The sequence below is a fragment of the Plectropomus leopardus genome, chromosome 22, assembly GCF_008729295.1.
Source record: "Plectropomus leopardus isolate mb chromosome 22, YSFRI_Pleo_2.0, whole genome shotgun sequence".
Taxonomy (NCBI): Eukaryota; Metazoa; Chordata; class Actinopteri; order Perciformes; family Serranidae; genus Plectropomus; species Plectropomus leopardus.
Window position 1 is genome coordinate 20,948,309 of NC_056484.1, and position 14,776 is coordinate 20,963,084.

The 14,776-nt window shown below is 38.3% G+C and overlaps 1 protein-coding gene across 2 annotated transcripts; it reads left to right on the forward strand.

Annotated features, from left to right (window-relative positions):
• Nucleotides 1–6,241: 6,241 nt before the first annotated feature.
• Nucleotides 6,242–14,154, forward strand: ccdc107 (coiled-coil domain containing 107). 2 transcript variants are annotated; one of them, XM_042511441.1, is made up of 6 exons: nt 6,242–6,433; nt 8,147–8,364; nt 8,458–8,527; nt 8,634–8,724; nt 10,620–10,729; nt 12,759–14,154. In XM_042511441.1, exons 1-6 carry the CDS (start codon nt 6,292–6,294, stop codon nt 13,145–13,147), a joined length of 1,020 nt encoding a protein of 339 aa, XP_042367375.1. In that variant the 5' UTR covers nt 6,242–6,291; the 3' UTR covers nt 13,148–14,154. The 2 variants fall into 2 exon arrangements, with proteins under 2 accessions (XP_042367375.1, XP_042367376.1); XM_042511442.1 differs by having other exon boundaries at nt 8,150–8,364.
• The last annotated feature ends 622 nt before the right edge of the window (nt 14,155–14,776 follow it).

Genomic DNA, 14,776 nt, shown 5'->3' on the forward strand with positions numbered 1-14,776 from the left:
ACCTGCACCATTTGTTTAGACCGCTTACTGCATGTTCACGGGCCTGCTGTAGCTGTAGCTTTAAGAGCTGATCTTTCAGTTCCTCTAACTCGCTCTCTTTTTTCTTTTGTTTCTGTGTGAGTGCGTCCATGTGATGGGTGACATGTCTCTCCCACACATCAGATTCAGCTCCAGGGAGATCAGGATTGTCAGACATTTTAATTTTCACTTCCTCAGGACAGTTCTGGAGAACTGCCTGCCTGAATAAAATATTCATTACCGTGTGAAGGGTGTTCTCCTGTTTTATCCAGCCACTCCTGAGTGCATTTACGCAAAAACACAGATGCTGACTCACCCGCTTGCGGTGGAAAGTGAGATTATGTCGTTTGTGTGCAGGAACCGGGAACCGTGTTCTAAGTGCATCTCCAAATACAGTAGCATACAAACTAAATGGAGTGTGACCTGCTACAAGTTGCGTCCTTGCCTGTCTTTCTATCGCATCACTTTCCCAGAATCCACAGGAGTGGCCTAGAAGGCCTCTCATATCTCCCATGGCGACAGTCTGCCCCTGTGTAAGTTGTGAAACTTTGTTCAACCATGGCTGAGCTCCTTCCCTCAAGGGAGGTAGCTGATTTACCAACGCTGTCATGTCACCCAATGAAAATGGTTTATATTCGGTGGGGAGTTTATTTGGGCCTTCTGCAAACAAGGGGAGCTGTGTGTCCCGCCATCTTATACCTGTCTGAAATCCTCTTCCTGCTCTGTCTTTCTCCTTCAGCCTGTGCAAGTGTCTTAACCCATTACCTCTTATCCTTACCTCACTAATCTCCCCCCTTATCCCCTCTTCCTCACTGTCACTATGATTTATATCTGTCCTGCATCCCCTAATATCATACTCTCCACCCCCGTTATGTCTGTACCTACATTGATTATCCTCCTCGTCTTTATCCTCCCACCCTCCTATCCATTCCCCTCCCATGTCCTGACATGCTGCGTCCTGATATCTACGTTTCTCGTATCTCCACCTCTCAATTTCTGGGGCTTGATTTTTATCTGATTTTTTAGATGCGGACACGGGTGGTGAACGTGGTGATGAGCTAAAGCTTTGTTGTATGTGTTTTTCTATCCCGCTCTTTTAGCTGTGTCAGTCGAGTCTGGAGGATCTTTTTTATGTCGTCTCTGCAGTTGTCATGAGGAAACCAACCCAGTCATCTTTTTGTCCTGTACCAGTCCTCTAATTGTTTGAGTGTTCTTTCTTTTCTTTTTTCTGGTTGACACACTGAGATGTTATGTTTTATTATTTCCCACTTCCCTCCCCAAGTTACAAGGAAACCTGATTGTTTTTTCAATGTGGGTATATCAAATTCTGCTGTTTCACGATCAAACTTGCCTTCCATCATTACAACTTGCTATATTTGCTTTACAACAGTTGTTTCATCTGGTGTTACACAAGGAAATATCTCATGAATGACTCCTGTAGGTCAATCGGGGGCTGCTGAGAGACAAACTTCTACAGCTCCTCCTAGAGAAAACTGCGGTCTCTCACTGGGTGTTTCACACAGTATCCCGATCTTTTAATTCATGAAATAACTTTCCTTCCAAACCACCCCAAGGAACTTTACACAGTCATTGTGAATGTGTATATTATTTTTTCAAATTCTTTTTTTGCATAAAACTCTGGTTGCCTACCACCAATGATGAAGAAGTTGAATACATTTTAAAATAAATCAAATAATAAATAAAAATGAAATAAGAAGAAATTTTATTATAGTTATAGTTTTTCTAAGATCTGGCAGGTTTACATGTGCAGGGGTTCAGTTTGGGTTGAAAGCGTATATGAGGGCGCTCCATTTAAATCCCCATCCACTTTCCCTCCGCTATCCAAGTTAGCAAGAGGCAAACAGGTTACATGTCCAATGGTGTAAATATGGGTAACTTTTCTACTCTTTGCATTTCACACGTTCTCTACACTTAACTTTTTTAGCTTTGTCTTGTTTTGTTTTCCTACCTATTCTTCTTTTATTTTTTCGAGTTTTTTCTTTTGTTTTTTTTTGCGGCTGTCGTCTTCAAATGTATGACTTATGGGTAAAAGCACATCACAGAGACTATGGAGCACAAAAACACATACACACCCACACACACACACATACACACCCACACACACACATGCACATGAATACATAACCAGAAATACATGCAGGCACTTAAACACATGCAAATATTTATTTATGAAGGAACTGTCATTTTCCCCTGGCTGTGTTATTCTATTATTATTGTTATTCTTCACATAAGGTATTGTCTCCGCACTTTTTTATTTTGTATTTATTTATTTTTACTTAAATTTTTTAGCATCTATTCATAGATTTATTGGATGTTTTTCTCTCCCTGATACACATATGCACAACACATGAAGTTTTTGACTTTTCACTACTTCCTCAGTTGTGAGCAATACTGGTGGGACGTGCCCATCTCCCTCTCTTTTTAAAGGACGGAAAAATTAAAATAAATAGATTTAAAGAATAGAATCACCCAAATGTATAACCAATCCAAGAAAATAAGAGCGTGTTACTCCTGAATGGACACACTCTCCAGATAAACAACTTCACTTAATGTTCTTCATAAATACCAAGAATTGATTCCCCATTACTTTTTTGTTTTGTTTTTGTGTTTTTACACTTGATTCAATGATTTTGTATCAATATATTGTTATAAATTGTTTCTTTATTGACCCTGAAGAAACTTAAATTACATATTAAGCAGGTTTATAACACACACACACACACACACACACACACACACACACACACACACGAAAGACGCACACACAACATTACAACAAGAGTTCATCTCCTTACAGCTCACACTTTTTATTTACTCCTCTAGTCCATGGGTTTTGTTTTGTTGTTTATTTATTTGGATTTTTTTATTTCATTTTTACAATTGATACCTTTAATTTTGAATTAATATATTGTTGTTGACTGTTTCTTTATTGTCCAAACACACTTAAATTAATTAAACAGCAGATTTATAATACACATGCATACACACGTGTATGGGTAAATATATATGACACATATGAGATATGTCTGTATGTATCTATGTTTACATATGTACTGAATATGTATTATTGTAGTTCATTGATTTCATGGCCTATATTTTTATTCAATTTACAAATATTGTTATTCCTGTGATCAGTTGTCAAATTAATTCACTGTCTTAAATTGTAATTGTGCTTTGGCAAACACATGTCAAATGCTAATAAAGCTCTTTGAAAATAAATTGCCTTGTGTGCATTGAGTGCAAAAATAAATTTAAAAAATTACATATTTCTGATATTTGCAGTTTCTCAGTGGAAAATAGTTTCAATTTTTTCAACATCAACTAAATGGCTTTAAAGTGTACTTTTGGCCAGTTTTGATCTCATACGGTGTTGTCTCGGTTGATATGAAAACTTTGGTTAAAAACTCATTAGCGTTGATTGCAGCTTGCATCTTCCTCAGGTTTATTTTGGCACAGAAGGCTGTACAGTAACCTTGTAAAAGGAACAACAGGTGTTTGTTTCTTTATTTTTTTATTCAGGCACGTCATAATCTTGTAGTTATCTTATATTTTTTGTGTCCTTCGTACGGGCTGAGTACCTCAAAGCGAGACAATTATCTGAGCATGAGGAGAGTGCTTTGACTGCCTAAATAAAATCAATATCTTGTTTAAATAAATGCCATATAGAGAATAATTTTTCCTCTTTAACCTTGCTTTCAGCTTCCCATCTGTGCTCTTGTCAAAACTACTAGACTCAATTGACAAAAATGGTCATTTTAGCTCACTGAACATGGGAGTTGTTGGTCTCTCACTGCTTTGATCAGTGGACTGTGTGACTTTTATTAATTTTTATTAATTTATTAATCTTACCCTTTTTAACATCAAATTCACACAATAACACAAACCACCTACCTGTTAATGGTGGACCATCAGCTCCCATGTTCAACGATGCTAAATCACTTTTTTCTTTGATGGAGTCTGGCTTTGAAAAGAGATCGATATGTCAGTTCCTTTTTTTCAGTTGGAAATCACTGACTGATTTTAAGGTAAGGCAGTGAAAATATTCTAAAATATAATGTACGCTACAATTTGTCCTGATCTTTTTGAGGTGGGCCTTTTTTAACGATTAAAGAGGTTTTATTGCTGGCCCCCATCCACAGCAATTCATTGCCTAGGTTCCATGTCAGACTCCCGCTTGCTTCTCCAAACTGGGCGCATGCTGACTGACATCTACTGCATGTAATATACTGTCTATGTACCCCATACAACCCCACTTCAAAAAAAATCTGAACTATCTCTTTAACAACTTAAATGTGGTCAGTATTGCAATTCCTCATTTTAACATAATTTATTTTAAGTGTGATGTAGCAGTATTTTGCTTCAAATCATATGAAGCATTTTGTAATGTAGCTCCTCTGATATTTATTTGTGTCAGTGAACTTTTTACCCCGTGTTTACCCTCACCATGTATAATTGCACTGACCCAGAGGCGCATCCAACTATGCCAGCATGGTTACATGTGCAGTGTCATGCTGGTATACAGCCGCACATACCTGTCCCAGACTGACCTTCAGGCCAACATCAACCACCACCACATGAGGGCAGCCAAAGTCCTCCAGCTACTGCTTTTTAACCATCAATGTGATTCATTCCACACATTTTATGGAGTATTTAAGATGCATTTAATTGACACAATAAACATTAAACACCAAATTCTTCCCTATTCTGGTTTCAACTTGGAAATGTATTCATTAATCAAGGAATTAGTGTGAAAAAGGACATTACAGTAACAAGTTATGTGACAACAAAGACTGGATCAACTATAAAAATCACATCATGAACTTCAATACTTGTTTTTAAACATTATTTCAAGATAAAACTTAGACTCAATATATGAAATATTTCTTAACAGTTTGTGCAGCTGAAAAATGAAATATTTCAAAACAGCATGCAGCTCATATTGCACCAGCATCATCATTACCACTCACCACAAACTTCCAGCATTACAGGACATTAACAAAAGCTTTTGCATCCGGAAAATACTCAATTATTCCAGCAATTGCTAGATTTGAAACAAGCTCTCAGACACTCCCTGTACACCCACTGTTTTCTGTAAATCAGTGATTCACAAAAAAAAAGAAAAAGAAAAGTGTTTCACACTGGGCGTTGTTTTCGTGCCTGAGTGCATAAAACAGCATCAAAATAGAGCTTGTTTATTTAAAAAGAAAAGTGTCAGTGGAAGCAGCCACCGACAGATATCCCAATGTCCTAAATTCCTAGAAATGTCCTAAAATTCTCAAAATGTTTTAAAACCCTGGAAACATCCTAAATCCCTGAATATCCTAAACCCTGATCCTAAAAAAAACTGTCCTAAAATCCTAGAAACATCCTAAAATACTGAAAATGTCTCCAAATCCTAGAATTTCCTAAAATACAAAAACTGTCCTAAAATTATAAAAAATGCCCTAAAACCAGAGAAATGTCCTAAAATCGTAAAAACTGTGCTAAAATGCTATGTCCTAGAAACATGCCATAATCCTAGAAATCCTTAAATTAAAAAAATCTATTAAAATCCCAGAAATGTCCTTAAATCCAAGAATATGTACTAAAAATCCCAACAATGTCCTAAAATCCTAAGGATGCTTTTAAACCAGAAAAAAAATGTCCTAAAACATGGAACCTTTCTAAAAACCCACAAATGTCCTTAAATCCTAGAAATGTACTAAAATCCTAGAAATATCCTAAAATCCTAGAAATATCCTAAAATACAAGAAAGGTCCTAAAAACCTAGAAATATCCTGAAATGGGGTAATGGACCTCCTGGCCCCTTGACAACCAGCAGAGCAGGTTAAGTATCTCATTGTTATTTTATTGGATAATATATATTAATATATATTCTTATATGTCATTTTTGTTTTAAATAAGAGTTCACAATTCTCAAAATAGCTCGGTTAGGCTGTTTATTTAAAAAAAAAAAAAAAAAAAAAAATCCGGTTACTCAGGCAAATTTATTTTATTATTATTTCTGTTGACGCTTTTATTTTGAAAACACCAGATCCGGATATCCTGTTGCTGTTCTTGCAGCAGATCAGAGCACAGCTGTTTGAGCGGAACAGGCTGCTCCGGGTCCTCAGGTCTCTGATATCTCATTATTTGGTTGTATGTGACCCGGACCACGTTTCCTCCGTGATTTCGCCTCTGTCGCTACATCTCCCATCTCCAGCGGCTGCTTTTGCACCGGGTGTCTCGCGCCGTTTGTGTGCTCACGAGAAGATGGTGTTGTCAACATCACAACAAGTCGCCCTGGCTTTCACGGCCGTGCTTTTCACGTTTGTCGTCCTGCCCAGGATGTTTGGCGTCGGCGGCGGGACCGGGTCGAAGGAAACGCGGTTTGACCCTCGGTACAGCCGAAAAGGTAATAAAGCTCACTTTTGTCGCAGAATTTAAGGAAACACGGCAGTTGCTCTGTGTCGTTTCGCCTCGAGCGCACTAGTAGTGTTTGCGTTAGCTAGCGCGTGCACTGACATGGTCTCCAAAATAAAGGTCACAATAGAAGACTACATGCAGTTTATGCTCAACACACCCTAACGTGTGATTTTATACTGATGTTCAGCGCCACTAAACTCCACATATTTAGGAGCAATGCACAGTCAAATACTTGCTAGCTTACATTGTACACAGATGATGTGTGTACGAAACGAGTTTTTTTAAAGTGATGTCAGCTAACTTGCCATTTCTAACGAGGAAGCATGCGTAAAAATATATATACTTAGAGTATTTGTGTGTTTAACTTTTGAAATGATCTGTGCTTTTATCCCACAATGGGAGTGCTAGCAAAAAGAGAGAGCCAGGGAGCAGGAATAACATCTCTGCCATGGGTCTTTGCTAGGTGGGGCCCATCAGCTGTGGGTCATCTGTTACATCATGTCAAACTTGGGAGGCTTCTTATATTAACCCTTGAAACCTGGATCGCCATCACTTTTACTGTGCTGCTTTCAGACGCCTTTTACAAGTATTTAAGAACTTGGATGGACATCAGATTTTTCATGCTGCATTCAGATGTGTCTCAAAAGCTATTAAATGTTTTGAAAAGTAAGAAAATTGGTTTGATTTCATAAAAAAGGGTGGTGGTGGGGGGGCAATGACCAATTTGGCATAAATGTCCCTCAAATTGCAAGAAATTGGTAAAAAAAAAAAAAAAAAAGTAACAACAAATGACAAAAAAACAAAAACTTGCATTGCATATTTTGTATTATATATAATTACTATTATTATATAATATTTGGGTTACAGGGAAAAAAACTATCCTTAATAGTCAGCACTTTTTGTGGGTCATATTCTAGATTTTTACTTTTTTAATACTTATTTTCAGGTGGTTTTCTTGTAACTTTTTACCAATTTCTTGCTAATTTCAGGTCATTTATATATATATATATATGTGTGTGTGTGTGTGTGTGTGCGCGCGCGCGCACATTTGTGAATGTGGCTCCCACACTAGGAGCTACACGCCACAATGAGGCAAAAATGGAGCGAGTGACTTTTTTTAAAAAAAACATTATGGATTGTGAGTGAGTGTGCGTGATTCTTGGTCACCATTTGCCTCAGTTATTTGGGGAATGGGTGCCATGCCTTTTCCCTGTGAACTTCCATCAGTGTCATGCGAACTTTAAAACTTCACCCAACTTTCCATTGGCATAGGGGTGAGTAGATGATGACTGAATTTCTATTTTTGGGTGAACTATTCCTTTAAGTCTCCAGGGCACTTTCATATAATGGGGAAGATCCAGGTAATTTCATACAGCAGGAATACATAACCATAATCATTTAACCCTAATCCATAAGGGTGAACTGATCTAGTTGATAAACATCTTTGTGACACCGGCTGTCCAGACAGCCAATTTTCAGTCCTCAGCACCAGACTAGTCTGGCAGTTTCCATGGTAACTTTGGTCTTGTTTATTTAAATCTCCTGTACGAAAAAGAAGTTCTTGAAAAGAGAATAAAGCAAGCCTTGTTTAATTGGTAATCCTGCTTTATGAAACACTCCTGGGGTCACAGTTTTACTTCATTTTTCACAGTAGCTCCACCATCTGTCCCTCTGTTTGTCCACACCATTTTGTCTGTGGCAGCAGGTCCAGGCCCGGGTGCAGTGAGAGGTCAGCCCATCAACGTGAATGGCCCCGGCTCATCTCAGAGCCCTGAGAACATGCAGCAGATGAAAAAGCTGATGGAGCAAGAGCTGAAGAGCGACAAGTACAAATCCACCAATAACAAGGGCTACGTGTTCACACTGATGCCTCTGTACGCCATCGGAGTCGGAGTGTTTGCAGCCTACAAGTTTCTAAAGGTTAGCAAAGATAGCTGCAACAGCAAACAATAGTTAACATCTAAGGAAGGCAAAAGTGCAAAATTCATATACGTTATTCTTTTCAATTCACAGATTAAATCTGCAGATGACCAGGCCCAAAAAGACAAATTTGCAAAAGGAGCCAAAAAGTCAGTGGAGGCAGGTGTGTAAAGGGTGCACTGAGATTTCTGTTTGCATATGTGCATTTTCTTTGGTCACACGTGTTTGCTTACCTACCGAGAGTAATTCAAATGTTTGTTTTCGTGCAGAGAACCAGTTGAACGAGCTGGAACAAAGGCTTGCGCAGACAGAGAGGATGCTCAATTCCATCCTGACACAGCTCGACCCACTCACTAATTGGTGAGTGATGATCAGTGTCAGTTTTCATGCACTTCACCACGCCTAGTGCTCAGCTGTGGTTCTGGAACACGATTACCACTTTGTTGTCGCTTGCTGTTCCTTTTCTTAAGCAGGCCTACAGTATAAAGAAAGTCACTGGCAGGTTTCAGAAATACTATTTTGTACTGTGTTCACTGTTGCAGACAGTAGAGAATATTGTCTGAGATCCCTGGACATTTTGAGCGTGAAAGTGAAAAAAAACCCTGAAATTTCAAATAAAGACAGATACGTAATTATTTTTTGTTCAGTCCAGGCATTTGATTGCATTAAGCAGTGTTACATGAGAGGGTGTGCTTCAACATCGAATGAGCATGACAGTGATGCGATTAGGACTGAAATGCTTGAGCTGGGCTTAAAGAGACAGGCGCTTAACACAGATTATTTCAGACTGTGTGAATGCAGGTATATTCAGACAGACTGTGCAAAAAATAAATACAAACACAAATACAAGTATAAAGATGAAAATTACCTTAATATGATAACATTTAAAGGGTGAGTTATACCCCCTAAACTTGTGCATGCAGATTTTAAACACGGATAAACCCTCTAAAATAGGCTTTAGATTTCTTTCCCATTGCCAGTAGAGCAGAGCTGTGTACACACAACTGGAGCAGACCACTTAACCTTTCTAATATGTCTATGGGTTATTTTTGGTGTGTCAAGTTGAATGTCACCATAGACTGTATATAAAGATGGAGGACACACCCCAGCTTACCCCCATTATGCTGAAGTGAGGTTAAATTATCCACAATTTTGGCATTGCCATCTTGTAATGGTGATATCATTGAGAGCAGAGAGCTTAGGAATTACCCGCCAAAACACCCATCGGACCAATCACAAGCAGCTCCATTGAATGCAAGCGTATAGTTTGGCTGTCAAAGCTGTCAATCATGGCAGAAAATCCCCTTTTGTATAATTTTACAACTTATTAAAACCAAACGTTTCATAAAACAAACACTAAGAACTGGGATGATGGGATGGGAACTACCGTCATTGTCAGAGACCATCTTTTGGAAAAATGTATTTGGCTTGTACTTTGAGTTTTTATTTTGTGTCCCATTCACTAACATGGAGGGGCGGGCTTTATGACCTATACTGCAGTCAGACACCATGGGGTGATCAAGATTCAAAACTTACACTTTGGGGGAAATGTTATGTTGTCCATCTTTATATACAGGCTATGGACGTCACAGACAGGCTGGCAAACAGATAAACAGTAGAAAGCAGCATTGGAGGAGGTCTGAAAACTTTCTGTGGTTATTTCTCTTAAACATGACTTGCCTTTTCAGTCCGTCTTTCAAACTCGGTGTAGACTCACTCGCTGTGTAGGTGAAGATGAATAGTATTTAATAGTGATGCACCGTTGCATCTTGCAAGTTAAGGGGCTAAAAATGTGTTCACCCAGGTGTTGTGTTTCCATCAATGCAGATCAGATCAGAGCCAATACATACTCGTAACTACCACATAGTCATTTGACCCGGGTGTGAATGCTGATTGTAACCTTTCCCATTACATTTAAAAGCCAGTTGCTAGCGGGTGTTTGCAGCTTTTTTGTGCAGAATTAAATGAGGCTTCCCGACTACAGTTGTCTGTTGGAATGACTCGCTCTTGCCTCAAGTGGCCATTAGAGGAACTTTTGTTGTACTTCCCGCATTGGCTTCATTTTTTTAGCACCAGAGGCTGCTGCTTTGTTTAGCTTCCAGATGAGCCAAACAATCTATAGCTGCCTGAGACACCAACCAGTCATTATAATTTCTTTATGTTCTACATAAAGGGCAGTGTTAACTACATGCTAAGAGTAACTCCTCTGAGATTGTTTTCATCCTCATGTTTCTTCACTTGTCATTTCTCGTCAGTGTGAAGTCAGTGGCACAGGAGCAGAAGAACGAGATCATGTCTCAGCTTCAGACCATACGGTACCTGATGAAGAAGAGAGGAATGGACTGTCCACCCCTGAACATCAACGGTGGGCCAAGCGACTGTATTAACACTGTGGACTTATCAAGTTTTTTTCTCTCAAATCTCATTTTAGGAATTACTTTTTGCACTCTTACTCATCAGTGTTGGACTCAGTAGGCAGGTTTCCATTAACCTTCGAATGGTGCAAATTGAAGTTGCGAATATAAAATACGCTTAAAAACTCCATTTGTTTAAAAATTTCAGCCAATTTATAAAAGCCATATTTTGCAAAACTGCAATGGAGGAATCACTTTTTGGGCTTTTCTAGGTCACATGATGCTATTGATATGTTATCAGCAGGAACTGGCTCCCTCATGATGCAGCAGGAGCTATAAGAGTTGTTATTGCATCACATAACTCTTCAAAAGTTGAGCCAATCATCCAAAAGTTTTGAATTTACAATTCCTTTGTGAAATCGTGAACTATTACCTCCCAGAAATCCCTCATATGTGGACCCTCCCACATATAAGGGGCTTGTCTTTCCATTATGGCTCCATAACACAGCTACGTCACCTTGGATTGGAAATAATGACGGCTAGTGAGGTGGCTGCAATAGAAAAACCTGCTAATGTTTTAAACATCCATCACCATGCTTCTTGAAATGTTATCGCCAGAGCAAAAGTCACGTAACATCGCTCAGTGGAGAGGCAGTCATCTAGCAATCATGTTTTATCGACATTTCTAAAATATTGCTTAAATTTTGCCCAAATCTTTGTGGTGGCTAACTAATGATGCATTTTTCCAAGAAAAAACCCAAACTACAAACTGCAGGCTCGATACTAAGCTATAAAAAAATGCAGCCGTGCTTCATGCTTCAGGTTTGCGTGCCTGCCTTGTTGTCGTGATAAACCACAATTTAAAATTCAACAAGAGCAGCCACAGTGGGACACATCTCTAAAACAATGTTTTGCATCTGATTTTGTAGTTATGAATGTGGTCGAAGTCTCATATGCAAAAAAGTGTCTGATGGTTAACTCCATGCAAGTTCCCATTAACTTTTATTTTTCCTGCATTTAGTAGTGGGTGATATTGATAAAATCTTGTATACTTTTCTATCGATATTAATGAATCATGTGACAATATTATACAGTAGAAAGGGCTGATGATACTTCCAAAAGATGACAGGGATTTTTGAAGAAACGATAGAAACATCAGATAGCGATATATTTGGAAGGCAAAACAAACTGAATTTTTAACTCTTACTTAAATTTTTACTGTAAAACTGAGTTTTAGGGCCACATTTAGGAAAAAGAAATATGTTTGAGACTTCGAAAATAAAGTTGTAATATTTTGAGAAAAAGTAATATATTATGAGAATACACTCGTAATATTGCAAGAATGAAGTCGTCATTTTAAGAGGAAAAAAGTTGTAATTTCATGATAATAAAGTCAAAATTTTAACAAGGAGGGGGTTATTATATTGACATAAAAAAGATACATTGCCAGCAAACTATAGAACAGACGAGAGCACAGGCAGCCTCCTTGGCCACCACTGTCCCTGGTGTCATGCCATGCCCCACACAGTCAACAGCAGTCAACAGTCAAGTGTTTTTTTAACACTTTTGCTCGTCAAGCATGTACAGTATATATACAGTATTCATTATCTAAGCGGCCAACTAACATTATCTCCAGCTGGTAGCTGGTAGAGACAGGCCTCTATTTGTCAAAATGTGCAGCCACATCCAGCTAGTAAAAAGGAGCTGGGTGTCTATTTGGGAATATGCTTTTATCTAGGTTTTACGGTATATATCTAATAGGTCAAAGGGTCAACTTTCCTGTGTCATCATAATATTCTGCAAAAACACTTTCCTGGCCGTCACTCAACGTCTCAACTTAGACAGAAGATATATTTGGTCAGATGCTGAATTGAAGAAACTGATCTTAAAACTGCTGATTGCAAAGATCCAATTTGACTGTTTCACAGAGGCATTTAACTGCAGGGCTGTAATCCTAGTTCAGTAGAGATTTACGCTTTTAATTTTATTATTGATCACAAGTAGAACATGTTGTTCATTTTCATATCACGTGTTTTTCAGAGTCATCCTGCGAGCGTAACCTGGACGAGCTCATAGAGTCACTGGGAGCCAGTGACTCCACCTTGGCAGTGGGAGCTTCTCTTGAGGACAAGCGGAGCTCTCCAGGAGCAGCGGAGGCTTCCGAAAAAGTTTATCAGAAGAGTTCGGAAGCTAAAGATGAAGCTGCCACAGAAGGCGAAGAGATGAAGGAGCTCGTACCAGAGGAATCGGATGCAGAAGCAGAGGAGGAAGGGAATGCAGGCAAAGAGGAGGGAGACGATAAAGAGGAGGAAGAAGAAGGATCGGAGGAGCTCATGCCTTCACTAGAGGACTCGTATGAGACAAACATTGAGGAGGTGGGAGCGGAGCAGCCTGTGTCCGGCCTCAGGAGACGCAACAGGCCAGACTGAACTCCCAAGCAAGACTTGTGCACTTTACAGAAACGTGACAGATTATTATGAATATTTATTACCTGAGAGGCTTTCATTCCAAAAGGCCCGCTACATATTTATCAAAATCACATATTGCATTCATCAGAAACTATCACGTCAGGAGGAAAGCTCTGACACAGTGAACACGCGGCTCTATTTTCCTGTTTCACTCAAAAGAATCGGCACAGACGTGTGCACAAGGTCACTGAGGTCAGTGAGGGTGGGTCCAAGTTTATCTGTAAAGTGGATTTGGTGATTTTACGGTGAGCCACATTACTTGTCTCATATCTTTTAACCCTTTATAACCTGGATAGATATTGGTTTTTTTTCCTGTGCCGCACTCAGAGGACTTTCACAAGCAGGTAAACCTTTTGAAACTTGAGAAAATAGGTTTATTTTGTTAAAAACATGAGGGAAAAAAAACAACAAGAAAACATAATGAGCAACTTGGCAAGAAATGTCCCGTCAATTGCAAAAATTTTGAAAAATTTGACAAGGAGATGATGATTTGCTGGGGAGATTATCAGATATTATCAACAACAACAAACATAGGGGGAAATTTATAATTCTGAGTTTAAAATCATGTTAACATATGTATATGCGGCACTGTCTTAAGATCATGTTCTTGTTTGTTTTGTCTTTTTTTCTTTTTTTGTGCTTATTTTCAGGTAATATTTTTCTAACTTTTTACAAATTCTGTGCCATTTTTTGGCCATTTCTTTGTTGCTTGTTGTCTTCCCATGTTTTTGATGCATTGGTGCGTGAAAAAGAAGATTCACCAAGCCGCAAATATGGGCCCATTAGTGATGGGTTGTTAACCCTTTGAAACCTGAGCAGATTTGTTTAATTTCTCGCAAAAAAATGAGGAAAACGGCAATTCACTACCTTTGCAAGAATTCTGAGTGTCAATTGTGAGAAAATAGTACAAAACAAAATTACCTGGAAATTAGTTTTAAAAAAGGAAGGGGGATAATCAGACAATTATCAACAAAATGTTTAGAAAATTATATTCATAATCATGATAGTTTTGTATTTGAAAGTATTTTATGCAAATAAATGTATACATAGATATTTTTTAATTTTCAGCACTTTTTTCCTGTTTTTTTTTCTTCTTTTTTAAAAAAATGTCTCTTCTTTTGCTTATTTCAGGTAATTTTCTATATCTTTTTTACTAATTATTCTGCTATTTTTTGTTAAGTTGCCTTCTCCCTTTGTTTTTTTAAGAAATAAAAATTATTTGCTCAGGTTTTAAGGGGTTAAAGGACTGAGGCTTTAAGCTAACTGAATGTGTGTCTTGGATAAACTCATTATACAAATTGTCTCTCGAGGCTCCTCCATAGCTTAGCCATGAACACACTTAAAATATTTACTTTGCAGAGAAAACAACAAAGGGCCCTTCTCATCTCAAAGATATAACACAGCTAATACTTCTTATATCTTTCAGTGAGCTCGTTTCCTGTATGGAAGCAGCTAATATTTGCCCGATTTTCACCATGTGTTCAGATCTTCCTTCATTTTATGACTTATCTAAAAATGATGTCGAGCAGCCAAGGGATTATCTGAAAAGTGATGTTAATGTGGAAGTGCCTTTAACCTGCTTTCTTTCTA